The sequence below is a fragment of the Nycticebus coucang genome, chromosome 17, assembly GCF_027406575.1.
Source record: "Nycticebus coucang isolate mNycCou1 chromosome 17, mNycCou1.pri, whole genome shotgun sequence".
NCBI classification, from domain to species: domain Eukaryota; kingdom Metazoa; phylum Chordata; class Mammalia; order Primates; family Lorisidae; genus Nycticebus; species Nycticebus coucang.
In genome coordinates, this window is record NC_069796.1 from 75,981,003 (window position 1) to 75,999,647 (window position 18,645).

General features: G+C 48.4%; 1 protein-coding gene across 3 annotated transcripts in view; it reads right to left on the minus strand.

Annotated features, from left to right (window-relative positions):
* Positions 1-18,645, minus strand: part of STK10 (serine/threonine kinase 10) — a 140,831-nt gene that overhangs the window by 59,847 nt on the left and 62,339 nt on the right. For all 3 annotated transcript variants that reach the window (XM_053567350.1, XM_053567352.1, XM_053567351.1), the window contains 2 exons: positions 16,986-17,135; positions 386-458 (listed from right to left, as the gene is read on the minus strand). In XM_053567350.1, the coding sequence (XP_053423325.1) occupies positions 386-458; positions 16,986-17,135 (223 nt within the window). The remainder of the gene's footprint in view (positions 1-385; positions 459-16,985; positions 17,136-18,645) is intronic.

An 18,645-nucleotide genomic window follows, 5' to 3' on the forward strand; every position in this document is an offset into this window, starting at 1 on the left:
GAGAAGTCCAGAGAGACTTCACACAAGGGTGGGAATGGAGCTTGTACTGTTCATCATAGGACCCTCTCTCTCCCTGCTGAGCGCTCGGCACTCAATACATAACTTGTTGAATAAATTAGGAACTGAGCCACGTTTTAGGAATTCCAGTTTAGCTATTATTAGTAGAGCACCTTCTACCTGCATCATTTCAGTTCATCCCCACAGTAACCCTGTCAGGTGTATCACAGACGAGGAAAGTGAGGTGCAAACTGAATGTCCATGTCGAATCACTGTAAGCCGAGGTCAGCGTGCACCTGGCTCCTCTCCCTCCAAACTACCCAGGGGTCACCTTGGGGAGCTTTAATGTTCAGTCCACCACTCAATTTCCAGAAGCTACACAACTCACCAGTAAGGCGTTCCTATGAAAGAATCTCGTTTCTGCAGAGTTTTCAGATTCTTGGCAGACACACCAAAGTCAGCTGCAAGACAAAATCTCAGATACAGTGTCTGATGGACATTCCTCCACCCACATCCTAGGGTAAAAGCCCATGATGTGAACTCAGACACACATTCTAACCTAACAGTTGTCATTTTCTTTTTTTTTTTCTGTAGAGACAGAGTCTCACTTTTTCGCCCTCAATAGAGTGCTGTGGCATCTCACAGCTCACAGCAACCTCCAACTCCTGGGTTTGGGCGATTCTCTTGCCTCAGCCTCCCAAGTAGCTGGGACTACAGGTGCCCGCCACAACACCCGGCTTTTTGTTGTTGTTGTTGCAGTTTGGCCGGGGCTGGGTTTGAATCCACCACCCTCAGTATATGGGATCAGTGCCCTACCCACTGAACCACAAGCGCCGCCACAGTTGTCATTTTCTTTTTTTTTTTTTGCAGTTTTTGGCTGAGGCTGGGTTTGAACCTGCCACCTCCAGCATATGGGGCCAGCACTCTACTCCATTGAGCCACAGGCGCCACCCCCACAGTTGTCATTTTCTATCTAAACAAATTAGAGAGCATTACAAATCTGATAATACCTGCTGCTATAAGGAAATACTGAGATGGAACTTTCCGATCTGCTAATGAGAGTATAAACTGGCAGTAGCCTTTAGGAAAGCAATTCGGCAATAAATAGCAAGAATCTTTAAAACAGCCATACATGGGTCATTATGAAAGTTTTGAGGGCGGCACCTGTGGCTCAAGGAGTAGGGTGCCGGTCCCATATGCCAGAGGTGGCAGGTTCAAACCTAGCCCCGGCCAAAAACCAAAAAAAAAAAAAGAAAGTTTTGAGATACACAAACATCAAGAAACAGAAACATAAAATCCTCTAGGAGGCCAAGGCAGGTAGATTGCCTGAACTCGGGAATTCGAGACCAGCCTGAGCAAGAGCAAACCCCGGTCTCTAAAATTAGCCAGGCGTTGTGGCAGGCGCCTATAATCCCAGCTACAAGGGAGGCAGGCTGAGGCAAGAGAATTGCTGGAGCCCAAGAATTTGAGGTTGCTGTGAGCTAAGACACCGTGGCACTCTACTAAGGGGGGCAACAAAGGGAGACTCTCTCTCCCAAAAATAAAAAGAAATGTAAAATCCAAGCTTACAGAAACAAATGAAGCCTCCCAGCAATACCGATAAGCCAAGCAAGTTGAAATTTATACAGGTGAATCAGAAAGGGTGATGTCAACTACGTTTCTTAAAAGTGAAATAAATAATGGACCATAGCACAATCTGTCTCAAAACTTTCATAATGAACCATGTACACTTTTGATCCAGTAATTCCAAATCTAGGAATCAACCCTAATGAAACAGTCTTACACTTACAAAATTATGCATAACAATGTTCTCTAAAATGCCATTATAATTGTGACAAATTAAAAACAAGCATAAGCTCTTGGCTATCAGGGAGTGATTTTAAAACTTCTGGTATAGATTCAGATTCATATGATCGAAACACTCTGCAGTTGTTAAAATTAGTTTTGAAGTATTTTTTAATGTTGAAGATTTCATTCACACACTTATTAATAATTATATAAGGTTAAGTGGGGACACACAGTTGACTGTTTTGTATGGTCAGAATTACGGTCACCTGCCAGGCACGGTGGCTCACGCCTGTAATCCTAACACTCTGGGAGGCTGAGGCAGGTGGATTACTTGAGCTCACAAGTTCGAAACCAGCCTGAGCAAAAAGCAAGACCCCCATCTATACTAAAAATAGAAAAACTGAGGCAAGAGGAGCACTTGAGGTTGCTATAAGCTATGATGCCATGGCACTCTACCCAGGGTGACAGCTTGAGACTCTGTCTCAAACAAACAAACAAAAAAAAAATTATGCTCGCCTAATAAAGAACAAAAATATACACTGAATTGGCCTGCAGGAAATACACAAATTGCTGAAGTAGTTGTCTGTGAGTGGTGAGACTTCCACTTTTCTGAATTCTATACCTTTGCTATGATGAACATGTATTACTTTAAGGACTAACAAAAAATAAATAAGTGGGCTGTATCTTTAAATACACCCCAGCACCACCAGCCTTTTCACACCCACTGCTAAGAGAAGAACTCAGGGCAAGGAGACATTTTCTGCAAGAGCTCTTATCTTCCCAAGCAAAGTTGTATCTTGATTAAAACATAATAGATTCAGGAGGAAACAATGGTTGAGAGAAGTGGGATGCTCAACTTGAAGGGAACAGTGCCTCCTGCCCAGAAGCTGCCATGTTAGGATGACCACTGGCCATGGTGGGCACCTGTGCCCGGGCTTGAACCAAGCAGGCTCTGTACTTGGTGGGCCAGGGTGGCCGTGTCCCAGGAGCTGCAGTCAGAACGACAACTTCACACCAGGATGGAGCACCATGCTAGGAGGAGTCTGGACCTAAACAGGGGTGACCCGGGCCCCAGCCTCTGCTCTTCTGTGTGACCAGCTCCTTCCTCCGCTTACGTAGGCACCCACCACGCACCATAGAGGTAGCAGTGAGGACCATAAGCAAACTAAGTCCTTGTCCTCGGGCAGCCACAGGGTGAGTGGGTCAGACAGAGAATAATCAAGCAAACCCACACATCTGCCTGCTGTAGGCTGTGTGAAGCTCAGGCTAGACAGGAGCGTGGGGCTCTAAGGGTCGCAGCAGGGGTGTGACCTAGAGCAGTCATGAAGGCAGGGAGGGCGGGCTGCAGGCTTGCAGGAGGCACAGTTGTCTTCAGCAAATATCAACTTCACATCTATAATGTGCCTGATGCTGCACCAGGTGCAAAGATGAACTTGACACTGTCCTCACCCTCATGCAGTGGTTACCCTCCTGGTGGAAACAGGTACTCAACAAACCCACAGAATGCCTGGCAGACAGAGGCCTGCACAGGGCTGACCAGGCAAAAGGGACAGGGTGCTGGGCTGGTGGGTGGCTGTGTCAGACAGGAGGGCGAGACCTGGGGGAATATACTTCCAGGCAGAGGAAATTGTCAAGACAGAGGCCCTGAGGCAGGAATAAGCTGGCTGGAGGGACCGGAGGGGGGAGGGGGGAAAGGAGACAACCGAACCAGGAGGTGGGGGGTGCAGATAAAGCAGGAGGCAGGCAGGGGCCAGAACGGCTATGCACTCTCTAACCCTCAGTTTCCCCATCTGTGATATGGGGGGGATGACACTGTAGAATGACTGGTCGGGCATCCTGAGGATCAAATGACAAACATAAAGCACTCAGCCTTGAATCCCATTCATGGTAAATGCTCAGGAAATGGGATGCTGGTGAGTATTCCGTAGGCATGTTCCGGGAGCAGTCAGGAAAGCTGGTTCCTGAGCCTGGGCACTGCTGACTGGGCAGCTGCTTTGTCAGGGCACACTCTGGCCAGTGAGAAAGGGCATGGGCCCAGTCGCCCCCGGGGGGGGGGGGGCAATAGCTGCTGCAGGTGGAGCACAGCTCTGCTGCTGACTGGTGGGGGAGTGACTGGTGGGCCTCCAGGGTGACAATGGGAGGCCGGGCCCACTTTCCCATAGGGCCAGCATGGGCCCCGTGTGGGCCTGGCTCTCCTGCAGATACCCATAGAGGCAGTATATCGTCCCATCCCAGGAAATGTACCAGGAACAGGGGCTGTCTCCCAGGCCCAGATGCTGGCCACTCTTCCCCTGGGGGCCTGCTGAACCTCTCCTGAGAAGGGAGAGGAGAACAGAAACCACCGACTTGCACAATGACACAAGGTGGGTCCCCAGGGTCCTCCCTGAGACAAGCCCCACCCAGCACTGTGGAGAGCTGCTACTTCCCCTTCTGCCCCAAAGGAAGGGGCCCAGCGGAAGGCAGGACAGAGACACTGGCCTCTCCCTGGGCAGGAGGCACGGCTGGCCTGAGTCCATCTGCTCCTTGGAGTTTTTGAAGGGTGTCCCCTCATAGCTGATAGCTGCCCTTGGACAGTTTAAAAGAAATTTCCACCATGTAGACTCTTATGATAAAACATTCCCCCCATTTCTTTTTTCCTTTGAGACAGTGTCTCACTCTGTCACTCGTAGCTCACAGTAACCTCAAATTCCTGGGCTCAAGAGATCCTCCTTCCTCAGCCTCCCAAAGGGCTATGATTACAGGTGTGAGCCACTGTGCCTAGGCCTCTCTCCCACTTTAAAATGAACCAGAGACAAAGACAGAAGAGGCATAGGAAATCTCCCTCTATGGACTATAATTTCCACCAGGAAAGAGATCATTTCTGCTTTGTCCATAGTTGTACCCCCGGCACCACATCTAGACCCACGAAGCACACAACAGGTTTATCTTGAATGAACACACTCATAGTCATGAACAGGCTTTGCTAGAAGGCCTCTACACATACAGGTTTTTTTTTAAACAATAAAACTTGGTTTTAAAAAATAAGTTTGACAGTAATTCTATTTCTGGAAACAGATCTCCCCAAATAGTTCTTTTATATCTGCATATATGAGTGCATATGAAAGCAATATCCAAGAGAATGAAAACCTGGAGACAATCTAAATGGTTGCTGAAGCCTGGGTGACAAACAGTTTGATAAACTCTGGTTCATCTTAGCTATGTAATAACATTCAGCCCTTAGAATGATGTTGCAATAAGATCTAGTATTTCATAACACAACAGGGTAACTACAGTCAATCGCAACTTATTGTACATTTAAAATAAAAGAATGGAATTGACATGTTTTTAACACAAAGAAAGAATCAATTTTTAAGGTGATGGGGACCCTGATTATCTGGATTTGAGTATTGCATCTTGTACCCCTATATCAAAACATCACATGTACCCCATAAATATATACAAATTATGTCCCCATAAGAATTAAAATTAAAAATTTTTTTAAAAGAAAAAATACAATTTGATAGAAGAAATAAGATCTAGTGTTCAGTGGCATCATTGGGTAACTATAGTTAACAATAATTTATTGTCTATATCAAAATAAGTGGAAAAGAAGACTATAAATTTTCCCAAGACAAAGAAATAATAAATATTTGAGATGATGGATATCCCAATGACTCATATTTGATCATTACACATTGTAAGTTTATATCAAAATATCACATGTGCTCCATAAATATTTACAACTATTATGTATCCATTGACATTTTTATTTTTATTTTATTTTATTTTATGTTTTTGAGACAGAGTCTCACTATGTCACCCTCAGTAGAGTGCCGTAGCATCATAGCTCACAGCAACCTCCAACTCCTGGGCTTAGGAGATTCTCTTGCCTTAGCCTCCCAAGTAGCTGGGACTACAGGTGCCTGTCACAATGCCTGGCTATTTTTTTTGTTGCAGTTTGGCCAAGGCCGGGTTTGAACCCTCCATCTTCAGTATATGGGGCCGGCGCCCTACTTACTGAGACACAGGTGCCACCCAACATTTTTAAATGTAATTAAAAAAACTTTTTTTAATCAAAAAGATGAGGTTGCATTTGTATGCACTAACTTAGAAATTTGTCTATAACACAGTGTCTCAAACATGCTGCCGATTGACCATGTTATAAAATGTATAGTACAGGCTTGGTGCCTGTGGCTCAAGCGGCTAAGGCACCAGCCACATACACCTGAGCTGGCGGGTTCGAATCCAGCCTGGTCCCGCCAAACAACAATGAGGGCTGCAACCAAAAAATAGCCAGGCGTTGTGTCGGGTGCCTGTAGTCCCAGCTACTTGGGAGGCGGAGGCAGGAGAATCGCTTCAGCCCAGGAGTTGGAGGTTGCTGTGACCTGTGACCCCATGGCACTCTACCCAGGGCGACAGCTTAAGGCTCTGTCTCAAAAAATTTTTCTTTTTTTTTTTTTTTTTTTGTAGAGACAGAGTTTCACTTTATTGCCCCCAGGCGCCGCCCTGTCTCAAAAAATTTTTTAAATTAAAAAATAAAGTAAAATGTATAGTATAATTGCAGTTGTGTTTTAAAAGATACATACATACACACAGAAAGGTCTTGAAGGCTACACATGAAACTTACTACCCTGTTTCCCTGAAAATAAGACAGTGTCTTATTGTAAGGTGTGCTCCCAAAGATGCGCTAGGTCTTATTTTCAGGGGACGTCTTATCGGTCCTGTGGGTTAGGTCTTATTTTCGGAGGATGTCTTAGTATTCCTCTCTCTGGAAATGAGATTCTGGTGGGGGGCAGTGCATAGAGGGGGATTACCTCTTTTTACTTCATATACTTTACCTCTTCGAAGTATTTTTGATAGAGTATGTTGTTTTTATGGTCTAAAAAACTGAAATGCATACACAGCAAAGTTTTGGGGGTTTGTGGGTTTTTGGTTTTTCTCTGTTAAGTAAAACCTATTGGGGGCCAGGATGTGGTGACACTGGTGGGAGTGTCAACTGGCCTGGCCTGTCTGGAGGGCACGCCAGCCCAGGGATGAACAAAAAGCTGACATACTGCACACATCTAGAAACTCGGCTTCTGAGAATTCCTCTTCAAGGCTAATTACACTAAGAGACTCAAAGATCCCCAAGCAAGCACACTCATCTCTGCATTCTTTAGTAGAGAAGAATATGACCTACCTCACGAGAAAACCCACGAGAAACCTGAACGACCAATCCAGGGCCGTCATAGGTAAATAATGCTTTGAACCCGTGATGGAATACAAGAAAAATATTAAAATAACCATGTTTCTGAGGAATATTTAAGGATACCAGGAAGCGTGCTGATATTATTTAATTTTAAAAAGCAGACTAGAAGGGCAGCACCTGTGGCTCAAGGAGTAGGGCGCCGGTCCCATATGCCGGAGGTGGCGGGTTCAAACCCAGCCACAGCCAAAAACCACAAAAAAAAAAAGCAGACTAGAAAACTAAATATATATGATCGTTCCAGTTTTTCACAAAGTACATGTTTATCTTATAAAAACTAACATTTACTGAGAACTTACAGGTGCATGCACTGTGCAAAGAGACATGTATATATATCATCTGCACATTTATTTCTATGTTTATCATTATATCTATGATCCTTGAGGGCAGGGAAAATTTTTGTCCCCATTTTACAGAAGCAGTAGCTAACATTTAGAGAGACAAGTAACTTGCAGAAGGTCACCCAGTAGTGCTCCTTATCAATACGTGATCTGACTTTTCTTTTTTGTTGTTGTTGTGCATAGAAAAAAGGTTTTTTGTTGTGCATAGAAAAAAGACTGGAAGGAAGCCGACGATGAGCTATGGTTCATTTTGGCAGGATTAGGAGTGACTTTTTCTTTTCTCTGTAGATCTTATCATTCCAAATTGTCTATAAGATTATTTATCTACTCATTTGGGTGTCTGTGGCTATATATTTTTTTAATTACAAAAGCAATGTTGCTTATTAAAGACTCAAACATTTATAGATTAAAAAGTCCTGACAGAGGGGCGGCACCTGTGGCTCAATCGGTAAGGCACCGGCCCCATATACCAAGGGTGGCGGGTTCAAACCCGGCCCCGGCTGAACTGCAACCAAAAAATAGCTGGGCATTGTGGCGGGTGCCTGTAGTCCCAGCTACTCAGGAGGCTGAGGCAAGAGAATCGCTTAAGCCCAGGAGTTGGAGGTTGCTGTGAGCTGTGACACCACAGCACTTTACCGAGGGCCATAAAGTGAGACTCTGTCTCTACAAAAAAAAAAAAAAAGTCCTGACAGAGAGATAAACACTTATGAGTTTGCTGTAGGTAGCTCCAGATTTACTTATTTATAAAAAGTTATTTATTAAATATGTACAAAAATTATATATGCATTTATAATTTTTATGTATTTATTACTTTAAGAAATGTAATTCGATTAAATATACTATTTTGCAAGTTGTTTTTCCCCCTTCAGACAGCTTTGTAAGAGATTACACATTTTCTACAACTTAATTTTTAATAGCTGAAAAAGATGCCATTGTATGAAAGCACCATAACTTATTTAATCCTCTACTGGAGTGCATACACTTGGATCATTTCTGATTTCTTGCTCTTACAAATATGTTACAATGGGCCAGGCGTGGTGGCTCACACCTATAATCCTAGCACTCTGGGAGGCTGAGGCAGGTGAATTGCCCTAAGCTCACAGGTTTGAGACCAGCCTGAGCATGAGTGAGACCCTGTTGCTAAAAAATAGCCGGGCATTTTGGTGGACACCTGTAATCCCAGCTACTTGGGAGGCTGAGGCAAGAGAATCACTTGAGCCTAAGAGTTGGAGGTTGCTGGCTTAGTGCCCATAGCTCCGTGGTTATGGCGCCAGCCACATACACCAGGGCTGGCGGGTTCAAACCCGGCCCCGGCCTGCTAAATAACAATAGCAACTACAACAAAAAATAGCTGGGTGTTGTGGCAGGTGCCTGTAGTCCCAACTACTTAGGAGGCTTAAGCCTAAGAGTTGAAGGTTGCTGTGAGCTGTGACGCTGATTACAGTAAGAGATCCACAGCAAACACACTCATCTGAGGGCGACATAATGGGACTCTGTCTCTTAAAAAAAAAAAGTTAGAGGTTGCTGTGAGCTATGACACCATGGCACTCTACTGAGGGTGACAAAATGAGACTGTCTCAAAAAAACAAAAATATGTTACAATGAATATCTTTGTATATACCTTTCTATGCATGTATAAATATATTACTTTACAATAAAGAATTATATACATAAGGTAAAATTCATTATATATTACACATACAGACACACAAGTAGGGAACACTGCCAGGGGAGGTAGCTCAGGCCTGTGATCTCAGTACCCTGTGTGGCCAAAGCAGATGGAATGCTTGATTGAGCTCAGAAGTTCAAGACCAGCCTGAGCAAGAGGGGGGAACTCAGGATGTGGTGACATTGGTGAAATAGCTGAAAAAGATGCCATTGTATGACAGCACCATAACTTGCTAAAAAAAAGTTAGCCAGGCATTGTAGTGGATACCTGTAATTCCAGCTACTTGGGAGGCTGAAGCAAGAGAATTGCTTTGAGCCCAAGAATTTGAGGTTGCTGTGAGCTGTGATGCCATAGCACTCTACCCAGGGAGACAGAGATAAGACTGTTGAAAAAATAAATAAAGAAAAAAGAAAGCAGGGAACACAGAATGTATGAATATTTATAAAAGAATTTCTCACGTGTCCCTTCAACTGTAGGCCACCCAGAGAATTCAAGGTATGAAGAGACTTGTTCCAGACAACATCAGGCCAGTAAAGCTGAACCCCTGCTGAACTGCAGCTCTGCACCCCTCCGCTTCCCCAGTCCACAGTCCAGCCTGGGCAGGGCTTACCCTCAAATCCTAGATCTAAAAGACCTTCCAGAAGGTTCTCAACTGGGGTGGTGCCACATACCCCCCAGGGAGTGTCTGAAGGGGGGGTGTGGGTGTTCGCTCTGGTTGTTATAATGAACCTGAGTGCTCCTGCCACACAGTGAGCAGAGCCCAGGATGCTGAACCTCCTGCACTTGAAAACTGTCCCATCCAAAACGCCAATACCCCGTGTGCACAAACACTAGCCAGGTCTAGGCAGGGAAGCAGAGCCTACAGAGGTGCTGGGACCTGCGGAAACCAAGTAGGGACAAGAGAAAGAAAAGGCTCCCCCCTCAGCCCTGGGATCCCAGGGGTTTCCTAGCTCTGGAAAGGAAGAAGCCTGCAGCACACCAGAGCTCATTAAGAGGAAGGCTTCTCCTAATTACATGTGCTCTTCCCAGGGTGTCATGGAAACAGTGCCTGGCAGGGAGGTGAGGAGACTCCAGTGTGATCACAGACAAATTGCCTCCCTTCTCTGAGCCTCAGTCTACTCACCTATTGAATGCGGATCATATTAGCTAGCTGAATGTCAGACTGGAGGAATTTCCCTACCATAGTAAGGTTTCTTTTTTTTGTTTTTGCAGTTTTTGGCCGGGGCTGGATTTGAACCCGCCACCTCCGGCATATGGGGCCAGTGCCCTACTCCTTTGAACCACAGGCGCCATCCCATAGCAAGGTTTCTGTTTTTAGTTTCTTTTGTTTTTAGGCAATGTGACAAATCCGAAACTTTGTCTCTCCATTCATCACCCGCCTCCACCTCTGGCTTCCTACCCCAGCTGCCTCCATGACTCCTCTGCCCCCATCTCACTCTTCTGCTACTCTTTCCTAACCTCAGTCACAAACAGGTCAACGCTTTTGTCCCACTAGTCTCCCCTCAGCTGGGACTATGATTCTCAAGGCTGTGCCAGTCTAGGTGAACAACAATGTGTTTTCCCTTTCTTCCACTGGAAAACCACCTCTCCCCCACCACAACCACACCCTCCCATGAGGGGAGGGAGAAATTCTATATTGTCACCTGACCCCACCCTCCACCAGACAGACTGACTACGAGCTGGGCCTATGGGAGAAGCCCTTCTTCCTGGACCTCACCAACCGGTCCAGGGATCACCACCTGAGCTAGGCTAGGTCCATTAGAGTCTTTTTGTTGTTGTTGTTGAGACAGAAGCTTACTTTGTCACCCTTGGTAGTGTGTCGTACAGCAACCTCAAGCTCGTAGGCTCAAGAGACCTCAGCCTCCCAAGTAGCTAGGACTACAGGCACCCATCACAACGTCAGGCTATTTTTAGAGATGGGTTCTTGCTCTGGCTCAGGTTGGTCTCGAACCTGTGAGCTCAGGCAATCCACCTGCCTTAGCCTCCCAAATCCTGGGATTACAGGATGGCCCAGCTGATTTTTTGATTTTTTTTTTTTTTTTAAAGACAGAGTCTCACTCTGTTGCTCCAGTAACCTCAAACTCCTGGGTTCAAATTATCCTCCTGCCTCAGCCTCCCAAGTAACTGGGACTATAGCTGCCCAGCAGGACACCTGGCTAGTTTTCTATTTTTAGTGGAGATGGGGTTTAGCTCTTGCTCAGGCTGGTCTCTAACTCATGAGCTCGAACAATCCGCCTGCCTCAGCCTCCCAGAGTGGCTCAGATTATAGGTGTGAGGCGCCGGGCCAGCCCCTTCACTAGGATTACTGACACTGAGACCTCAATGGTGAGTTTCAGTTCAACCTGCAGTTGGAAATGTAAAACCAGATCTTGCCAGAAGTTTTATGGAGAAGGTTGGTATGAGAGCCTAACCCATGTTAGGGAGAGGCCAGAGATAATCTCAACAGCATTTATGTTCTGGATTTAAACTGACCAGAAGGCCCAGGTACATCTCTTCCCCAATTTGGTTCCATGATACACATTCTCCTGTCTACCTTAAGTCATAAGCGATGGATTTTCAGCACTTGCCACAGATAGAGTCATAGGAGGGTATGGTTAAGCATGTGGGCTATGGAGCCAGATGCCTTGCTTTGAACCACAGTTGCTCCTTTTAGGAGGTATGTGGCCTTGGGTAAGTTAATTAGTCTCTCTAGGTCCCAAAACCTCCTTGGAGGATTAAGTGAGTTCAAGCATATCACAACTGGCTCAGTGCATGGTAACTATAGTGAAGGAACCGAGCCTGCTGGCAGCAGGAAACAGGCATGCTGGATTGGGGTGAAGGTGGGGTGATGAGCATGTGATTGGCTTCTGACTGACCAGGCTGCCTACACATTGGGGACTTTGGAGTTAGAAATCCTGAGGTCACCACAGATTACAGGAGGACGGCACCTGCTGGAAGTGACTATTTTTTGAGCACCCACTATGTTCCCAGCTTATGGTGGGCGCCCTGTTAGGCCAGTGGAGACCTCCGCCTGGAACTCAAAAGACCACAAAAGTTATGAAATCCCTCCTTCCATCTTCAGAGAAGCACCTGGAAGAAGAATACAGGTTCTCTGGAGAATGAGGAACACGCCATCTTGCAACAGCTCCTCTGAGAAAGTCCTTGGCCCAGGAAAAAAAAATCTAACATTTGCGGGGCCTGTAGGATGTGGGCGCCTACTAGATGCTCTGCATGCGTCGTCTCATTAAATTACTGTACCAAGTCCATGAGGCAGGAACTGTTACTCCACTGTGAGTTTGAGGAAACTGAGACTCAAAAAGTCTAGGTGACTTGTCCAAGGTTACCCAATGCCAAATGACAGATCCAGGACAAGAAAATGGGAGTTCAGACTTCAAAGTCCACACCTCACTTCAATATCCCAACTGTCCCAGGGCAACAGATACTTTCTCTCTCTGCACCAACAGATTGCCACTTGCCAGGCTACAACTGTTCCATATGCACCACCCAGAGCCAGAACTAGCACTTTACGGGGCAACTATCAAAAGAACCTCAGAGCAAGTTTGAAATCCTTGCTCAGACAGAGGCTCAGCGCCTGTAGCTCAGCAGCTAGCGCGCTGGCCACATAACCCGGAGCTGGCAGGTTCAAACCCAGCCTGGGCCTGCCAAAAAATGACAACTATAACCAAAAAAAAAAAAAATAGCCGGGCATTGTGGCAGACCCCTGTAGTCCCAGCTACTGGGGAGGCTGAGGCAAGAGAATCGCTTAAGCCCAAGATTTGAGGTTGCTGTGAGCTGTGACGCCACAGCCCTCTACCGAGGGTGACATAATGAGACTCTGTTTCAAAAAAAAAAAAAAAAATTAAAAGAAAAAGAAATCCTAGACAATAGTAAATATTTAACACATTTAACAAAATGCTCAGCAGCAGAGAGGGGTATGACCCTGAGCCCCTGCCTCCATGTGACTGTATTTGTTTATTTCACCTCTGTTGTGAGGGGGTCCCGGGCAGTTGAAAGAATGGAAGTTTAAATGGCTACCGTGGGTCTCCAGGCCACACAGCAGAAGTGGCAGAGCTGGGATTTGAACCAGGTGTGGAGCCCACACTTTGCTCCGCCCACTCTTCCCCTCTGCTGAGCAGCACAGACACTGTCTTTCATGCAGCGATGCCCTTGCCTGAGAGAAAGATCTGCTGAGCCAGCGGTTCTCAACCTTCCTAAGGCCACAACCCTGTAATACAGTTCCTCATGTTGTGGTGACCTCCAACCATAAAATTATTTTCGTTACTACTTCATGTGTGCAAAAATATGTTTTCCATGGTCTTAGGCAACCCCTGTGAAAGGGTCATTCGATCCCCAAGGGTTGAGAACAGCTGTACTAAGCCATTTTCTCATGCATCCCTAAACAGCATAAGGACATTGGGGGGCTGGCCTCCATGGGCCCAATATGGTTCCAGGAAGGTAAGAAGAAACAGGCAGATGACACTCAGACTGCCCTTCTTCTACTGCTATGTCAGGCTGCAGATTCAGAGCCCCAGAGGCAGAACTTTTCAAAACAGAACAGGCCTCAGCAGGTGTTCACACCACAGCTCTAGGGGCCCAGCAGTAATTGTGTAAAAGCTCTCCTGTGCAACTCTCCCTCGACCTTTCTTCCTCTTTAATTGGCTTCCTAGTTTTCTCAACTGGATATGCCAAGTCATCTTGAAACCTGATGCGCCCATCTGCCTCCATCCCTGCTATGTTGGTTCTGAGTAGGACTCTGGAGTCGGCTGAGCATGTCAGCGCCCTGCAGGTCTAGGGTGTCTGGGGCGGGGGCTGCGCAGCTTGGGAAATGAGAACCTACTGGACACACAGCCCACAGATGCTGGGGCCCTCCCTCCATTCCTGACCACCCCAGACTTCCCTGCTCTGAGCAGCCCCTCAGTCTGGTCCTGGCCCACCTTTTCTGTGTTCTGCTCCTCCATTTGACACGTTCTCAAAGGCCAAGATCAATGTTTCCCTTGAATTTCCCAGAGCACATGTGACTCTCTCTGTCCCTCTCTCAGCCCTCCCAGCCACTCTCTGTGCTCCTGGAGGAGACAGTCTTCAGGCCACCGCAGAATCCAGACCCTGCTGCTCCTCCTCCCTTATGGGAGGATCTTGGGCATCTCCCCTCACTTTGGGCCTCCACATCCTCACCTGTAAAATGGGTATAGTCCCTACCCACAGTGTGCTGAGGAGATGATATGGAGAAAGTGCCTTGTCTGACGGCTGGCACCTAGTGGATACCCCATAAACTCACCAGATGTGTGTTATTTTTATGTTCTTATTTTTATTTATTTATTTGAGACAGAGTCTCATTTTGTCGCTCTCAGTAGAGTTCCGTGGCATCACAGCTCATAGCAACCTCAAACTCTTGGGCTTAAGTGATTATCTTGCCTCAGTCTCTCAAGTAGCTGAGACTACACGCGCCCACCACAATGCCCAGCTACTTTTCTGTTGTTGTAGTTGTCGTTGTTGGTTTTTAGCTCGCCCAAGCCAGGTTCAAACCTGCCAGCCCCAGTGTATGTGGTCTAACCAATGAGCTACAAGCCATTATTTTTACTTTTTTTATTATTCTTCTCACCTAAACCCCTGCTCTTTCCTACCTCCATGTCTCTGCCCAGAAGTCATCTTCCTAGACTGCCCTGGCTGCCTTTGTCTATCTAGCAAACACCTGGGCCTTAGCAGGTGTTCTTTTAGTACACAGCTCAAACTTTCCTCTCACACACAGCCTCTTCTAACTTCCCATCCCCAGCCCCAGGTGGGGGAACAGACCTCTGGGGCCTGTGTACTCCCTGCCCCAGCACCTGCACCCCTGCCTGAGCACTGCATCCCTGCCGAGCACCTGCACTCCTACCTGAGCACTGCCCCCCTACCAGAGCACTGCCCCCCTGCCCGAGCACTGCATCCCTGCCGAGCACTTGGACTCCTACCCGAGCACTGCCCCCATGCCAGAGCACTGCATCCCTGCCTGAGCACCTGCACCCCTGCTCGAGCACTGCATCCCTGCCGAGCACCTGCACTCCTACCTGAGCACTGCCGCCCTACCAGAGCACTGCATCCCTGCCTGAGCACCTGCACCCCTGCCTGAGCACTGCATCCCTGCCGAGCACCTGCACTCCTACCTGAGCACTGCTCCCCCTGCCAGAGCACTGCATCCCTGCCTGAGCACCTGCACCCCTGCCTGAGCATTGCATCCCTGCTGAGCACCTGCACTCCTACCTGAGCACTGCCCCCCGCCAGAGCACCTGCATCCCTGCCCAAGCACTGCCCCCCTGCCAGAGCACCTGCACCCCTGCCAGAGCACCTGCATCCCTGCCCAAGCACTGCACCCCTGCCAGAGCATCTGCACCCCTGCCCGAGCACCTGCACTCCTACCCGAGCACTGCATCCCTGCCGAGCACCTGCACTCCTACCTGAGCACTGCCGCCCTACCAGAGCACTGCATCCCTGCCTGAGCACCTGCACCCCTGCCTGAGCACTGCATCCCTGCCGAGCACCTGCACTCCTACCTGAGCACTGCCCCCCCTGCCAGAGCACTGCATCCCTGCCTGAGCACCTGCACCCCTGCCTGAGCATTGCATCCCTGCCGAGCACCTGCACTCCTACCTGAGCACTGCCCCCCGCCAGAGCACCTGCATCCCTGCCCAAGCACTGCCCCCCTGCCAGAGCACCTGCACCCCTGCCAGAGCACCTGCATCCCTGCCCAAGCACTGCACCCCTGCCAGAGCATCTGCACCCCTGCCCGAGCACCTGCACTCCTACCTGAGCACTGCATCCCTGCCGAGCACCTGCACTCCTACCTGAGCACTGCCCCCCTGCCAGAGCACTGCATCCCTGCCTGAGCACCTGCACCCCTACCCCTCCCTCTGTGGCTGGGGCAGGTCCCTGCCCCCCACCTGCTGCAAAGAACATCTGACTGCACTACGCCATTTTCTGCTCCCTTCCTCCTCACTTTCTCAGCAGTTCTCAGGCATGGGGGCTCAGCAGTGGTGCAGTTTCTTGGGAACATAATTTAAATGTTCCTTAAAGATACCAAGGTAGCCTCTAGAGGAACTACAAACAGTGACTCTTCTCTGTCAGAAGGACAGGGTTGGGGGTGGGGGGATGAATGAATTATTTAATTGGCAGAGAAAGAATGTTAATAGAAAGTGCAGCTGAATATGGCCAAAGAAACAAGAAAGAGAGCATCACTGTATCATCTCCCCATTGTCACCGTCACTCCGACCTCACTGCCCCCGCCCAGGTGTCTGGATGACAACCTGGGCCAACATTTGATGCTCATTTCTGTGGAGACACTTTCTAGGTTACTCCTTTAAACTTTCATGTACTACAGACCTTGTATAATACAGTATATATTTTTTCAAACAATACAAACTTTGGGGTGGGGGGCTTGAGACAAGGTCTACTTTATCATCCTGAACGGCAGTGACATCAGCCTAGCTCACAGCAACCTCAAACTCCTAAGCTCCAATGATCCTCCTACTTCAGCCTCTTAAGTGGCTGGGACTACAGGCATGTGCCACCACACCCAGCTAAAAAAACATTATTTTTAAAATAGCATTATAGGCGTATTATTTAACAATTCAGAAGTAGACAAAAGAGTTCAAAGTAGTTGTCCCTGCGGGAAGATGGAAGCAGGTGACAAACGTAGGTGTCATGTTGGTTAAAAAAGTATTAAAAATACAAAGAAAGAGAAGACATTTAAAAAAAAAAAAAAGATAAGTATCTCTGATGTACTATTGTTTTCCACCTGGGAACAGATGCAGGGTCATCCCTCCACCCATCAAGCTCACTCAAATTCTCTTCATTAGAGAGAAACGAGGGCGCAGAACCGTCAACACCCTGAGAGGTCCTGGGAGTGAGGACCCTACCTCCCCACCAGGCCCAGCTCCTTCCTGCGCAGAGGCCAGGCCAAGGCCGACACCCAGGCCACACCCGTGGCTCCCCCTCTCCCACCAGGGGCCCTTACCCAGTCTGATGTCTCCCTCCAGGGTCATGAGTACGTTGCCGGCTTTCAGATCTCGGTGGATAATCCTCTTGCTGTGCAGGAAGTTGAGGGCTTCCAGCATCTGGCGGCAAACCACCTGAATCTGCGGCTCTGTGAGGCCTCTGTCCAGCTCTGAAACAGAGCATTGCTGTCAGTTCAGCAGGCACCACTGCAGGCGACTAGACATCGGGCCCACGCCCTTACGAGAAACACAACAGTCACCAACGTTACGAGGGACTCACTGTGTGCGGGGTTCGCTCCTAAGCACCCTACTCTACGTGTACTCAACCATTTTGTCCTAGCAATCCCATGGACCAGGTGCAATTATTGTCCCCATTTTACACATTAGGAAACTGAGGCTGAGAGAGGTTAAGTCACTTGCTCAAGGTCATGCAGGTGGGAAGTCACAGATGTGAGATTCAAACCAGAAAGTCTGGCTTCAGAGCTCAGGTTCATAACCATAACCCGACTGAGACGTAGTGATCCCTTGTGTCAACAGACATCAGGAGGCACAAGGACAAAAAGAGGGACGTGAAAATGAGTGCTAGTTGGAACAGAGTGGGGTGCAGGTTCGTGGGGGCTTAGGCTAGACAGAAACCCCTCTTCCTGGGGAAATAGGGAGACTGCCCACAGGAAAGGACATATGTGCTGTGTCCTGAAGGAAGAGCAGGGATTTGAGGAGAACAGGTGTGGCACAGGCACTCCAAGTCAAGGAACCAGCAGAAGCTGAGGTTGACATGTCTGGGGTTAAAAACATGTCCACCAGCTGCTGGTGGTACCAGGGTCGTGGAAGGGAAGGATTAAAGAGGCTGGAGGGCCTCTCTCTGAGGTTCAAAGGATGAGGAAGCCTGAAGATGGGAATAGGAAGATCATTCCAGAAAAGAGACCAGCATGTGCCAAGGACCCCAGTGTGGCAGGAGAGGACAGATGAGGGAAAGGTGAGTCCAAGTCAGAGGTCAGCAGGCCCTGACCGTGCGCAGGACCTTGTGGGCCACACTGCATTTTATCTAAAACACAGTGGGCTGGCTGTGAGAGGCTGAGCAGGGCAAGGACACAATCTAAATTTTTCAGGGGCACAGCTGGAGGTCCTCGCAGCAGTCTAGTGGGCCGGGCGATGGCCAAGGCAGGGAGGAGGAAGGATGGTTGATTCAGTGGATTAAGGTAGAATAGAGCTGCAGAACGTGGAGTGGAGGTGGCAGGAGGGAGCGAGAAGATTCCAGGGCAAAATCCTTGTGCTTTGTCCCATGTGACTATCCTGATTGTTTGAGCTAGGTTGCTACCCAAGACCCCTGGGTGCAGGGGAGCTGCCTGCCCAGTTCCCAGGCCATAAGCTGGTCACCCAGGGCTCTGCTCTGAGACTCGCATTGCTGTGTCTGCCTCTCCCCAGGTTGCCTTGCTGGGAACCCACAAGGCTCAACTCTCCCCCCAGGTCCTTCAGGAGTGGTAAAAACAGACCAGACAGGGCTGCAGGTGCCGGCTGTACTGCCCTGGGAAGCCAGACCCCAGAGCAGGGCTCTCTGGAGTCCACAAGCTGTTCCCCCTCTCTATAGCCTCATCCTTAACCTCTGTGTCCCCAGCTGGGGTCCAGGCTCAGAGCTGGCAGGGGCTTTAGGAGCACACAGGCTAACCCTGCACCCAGTGC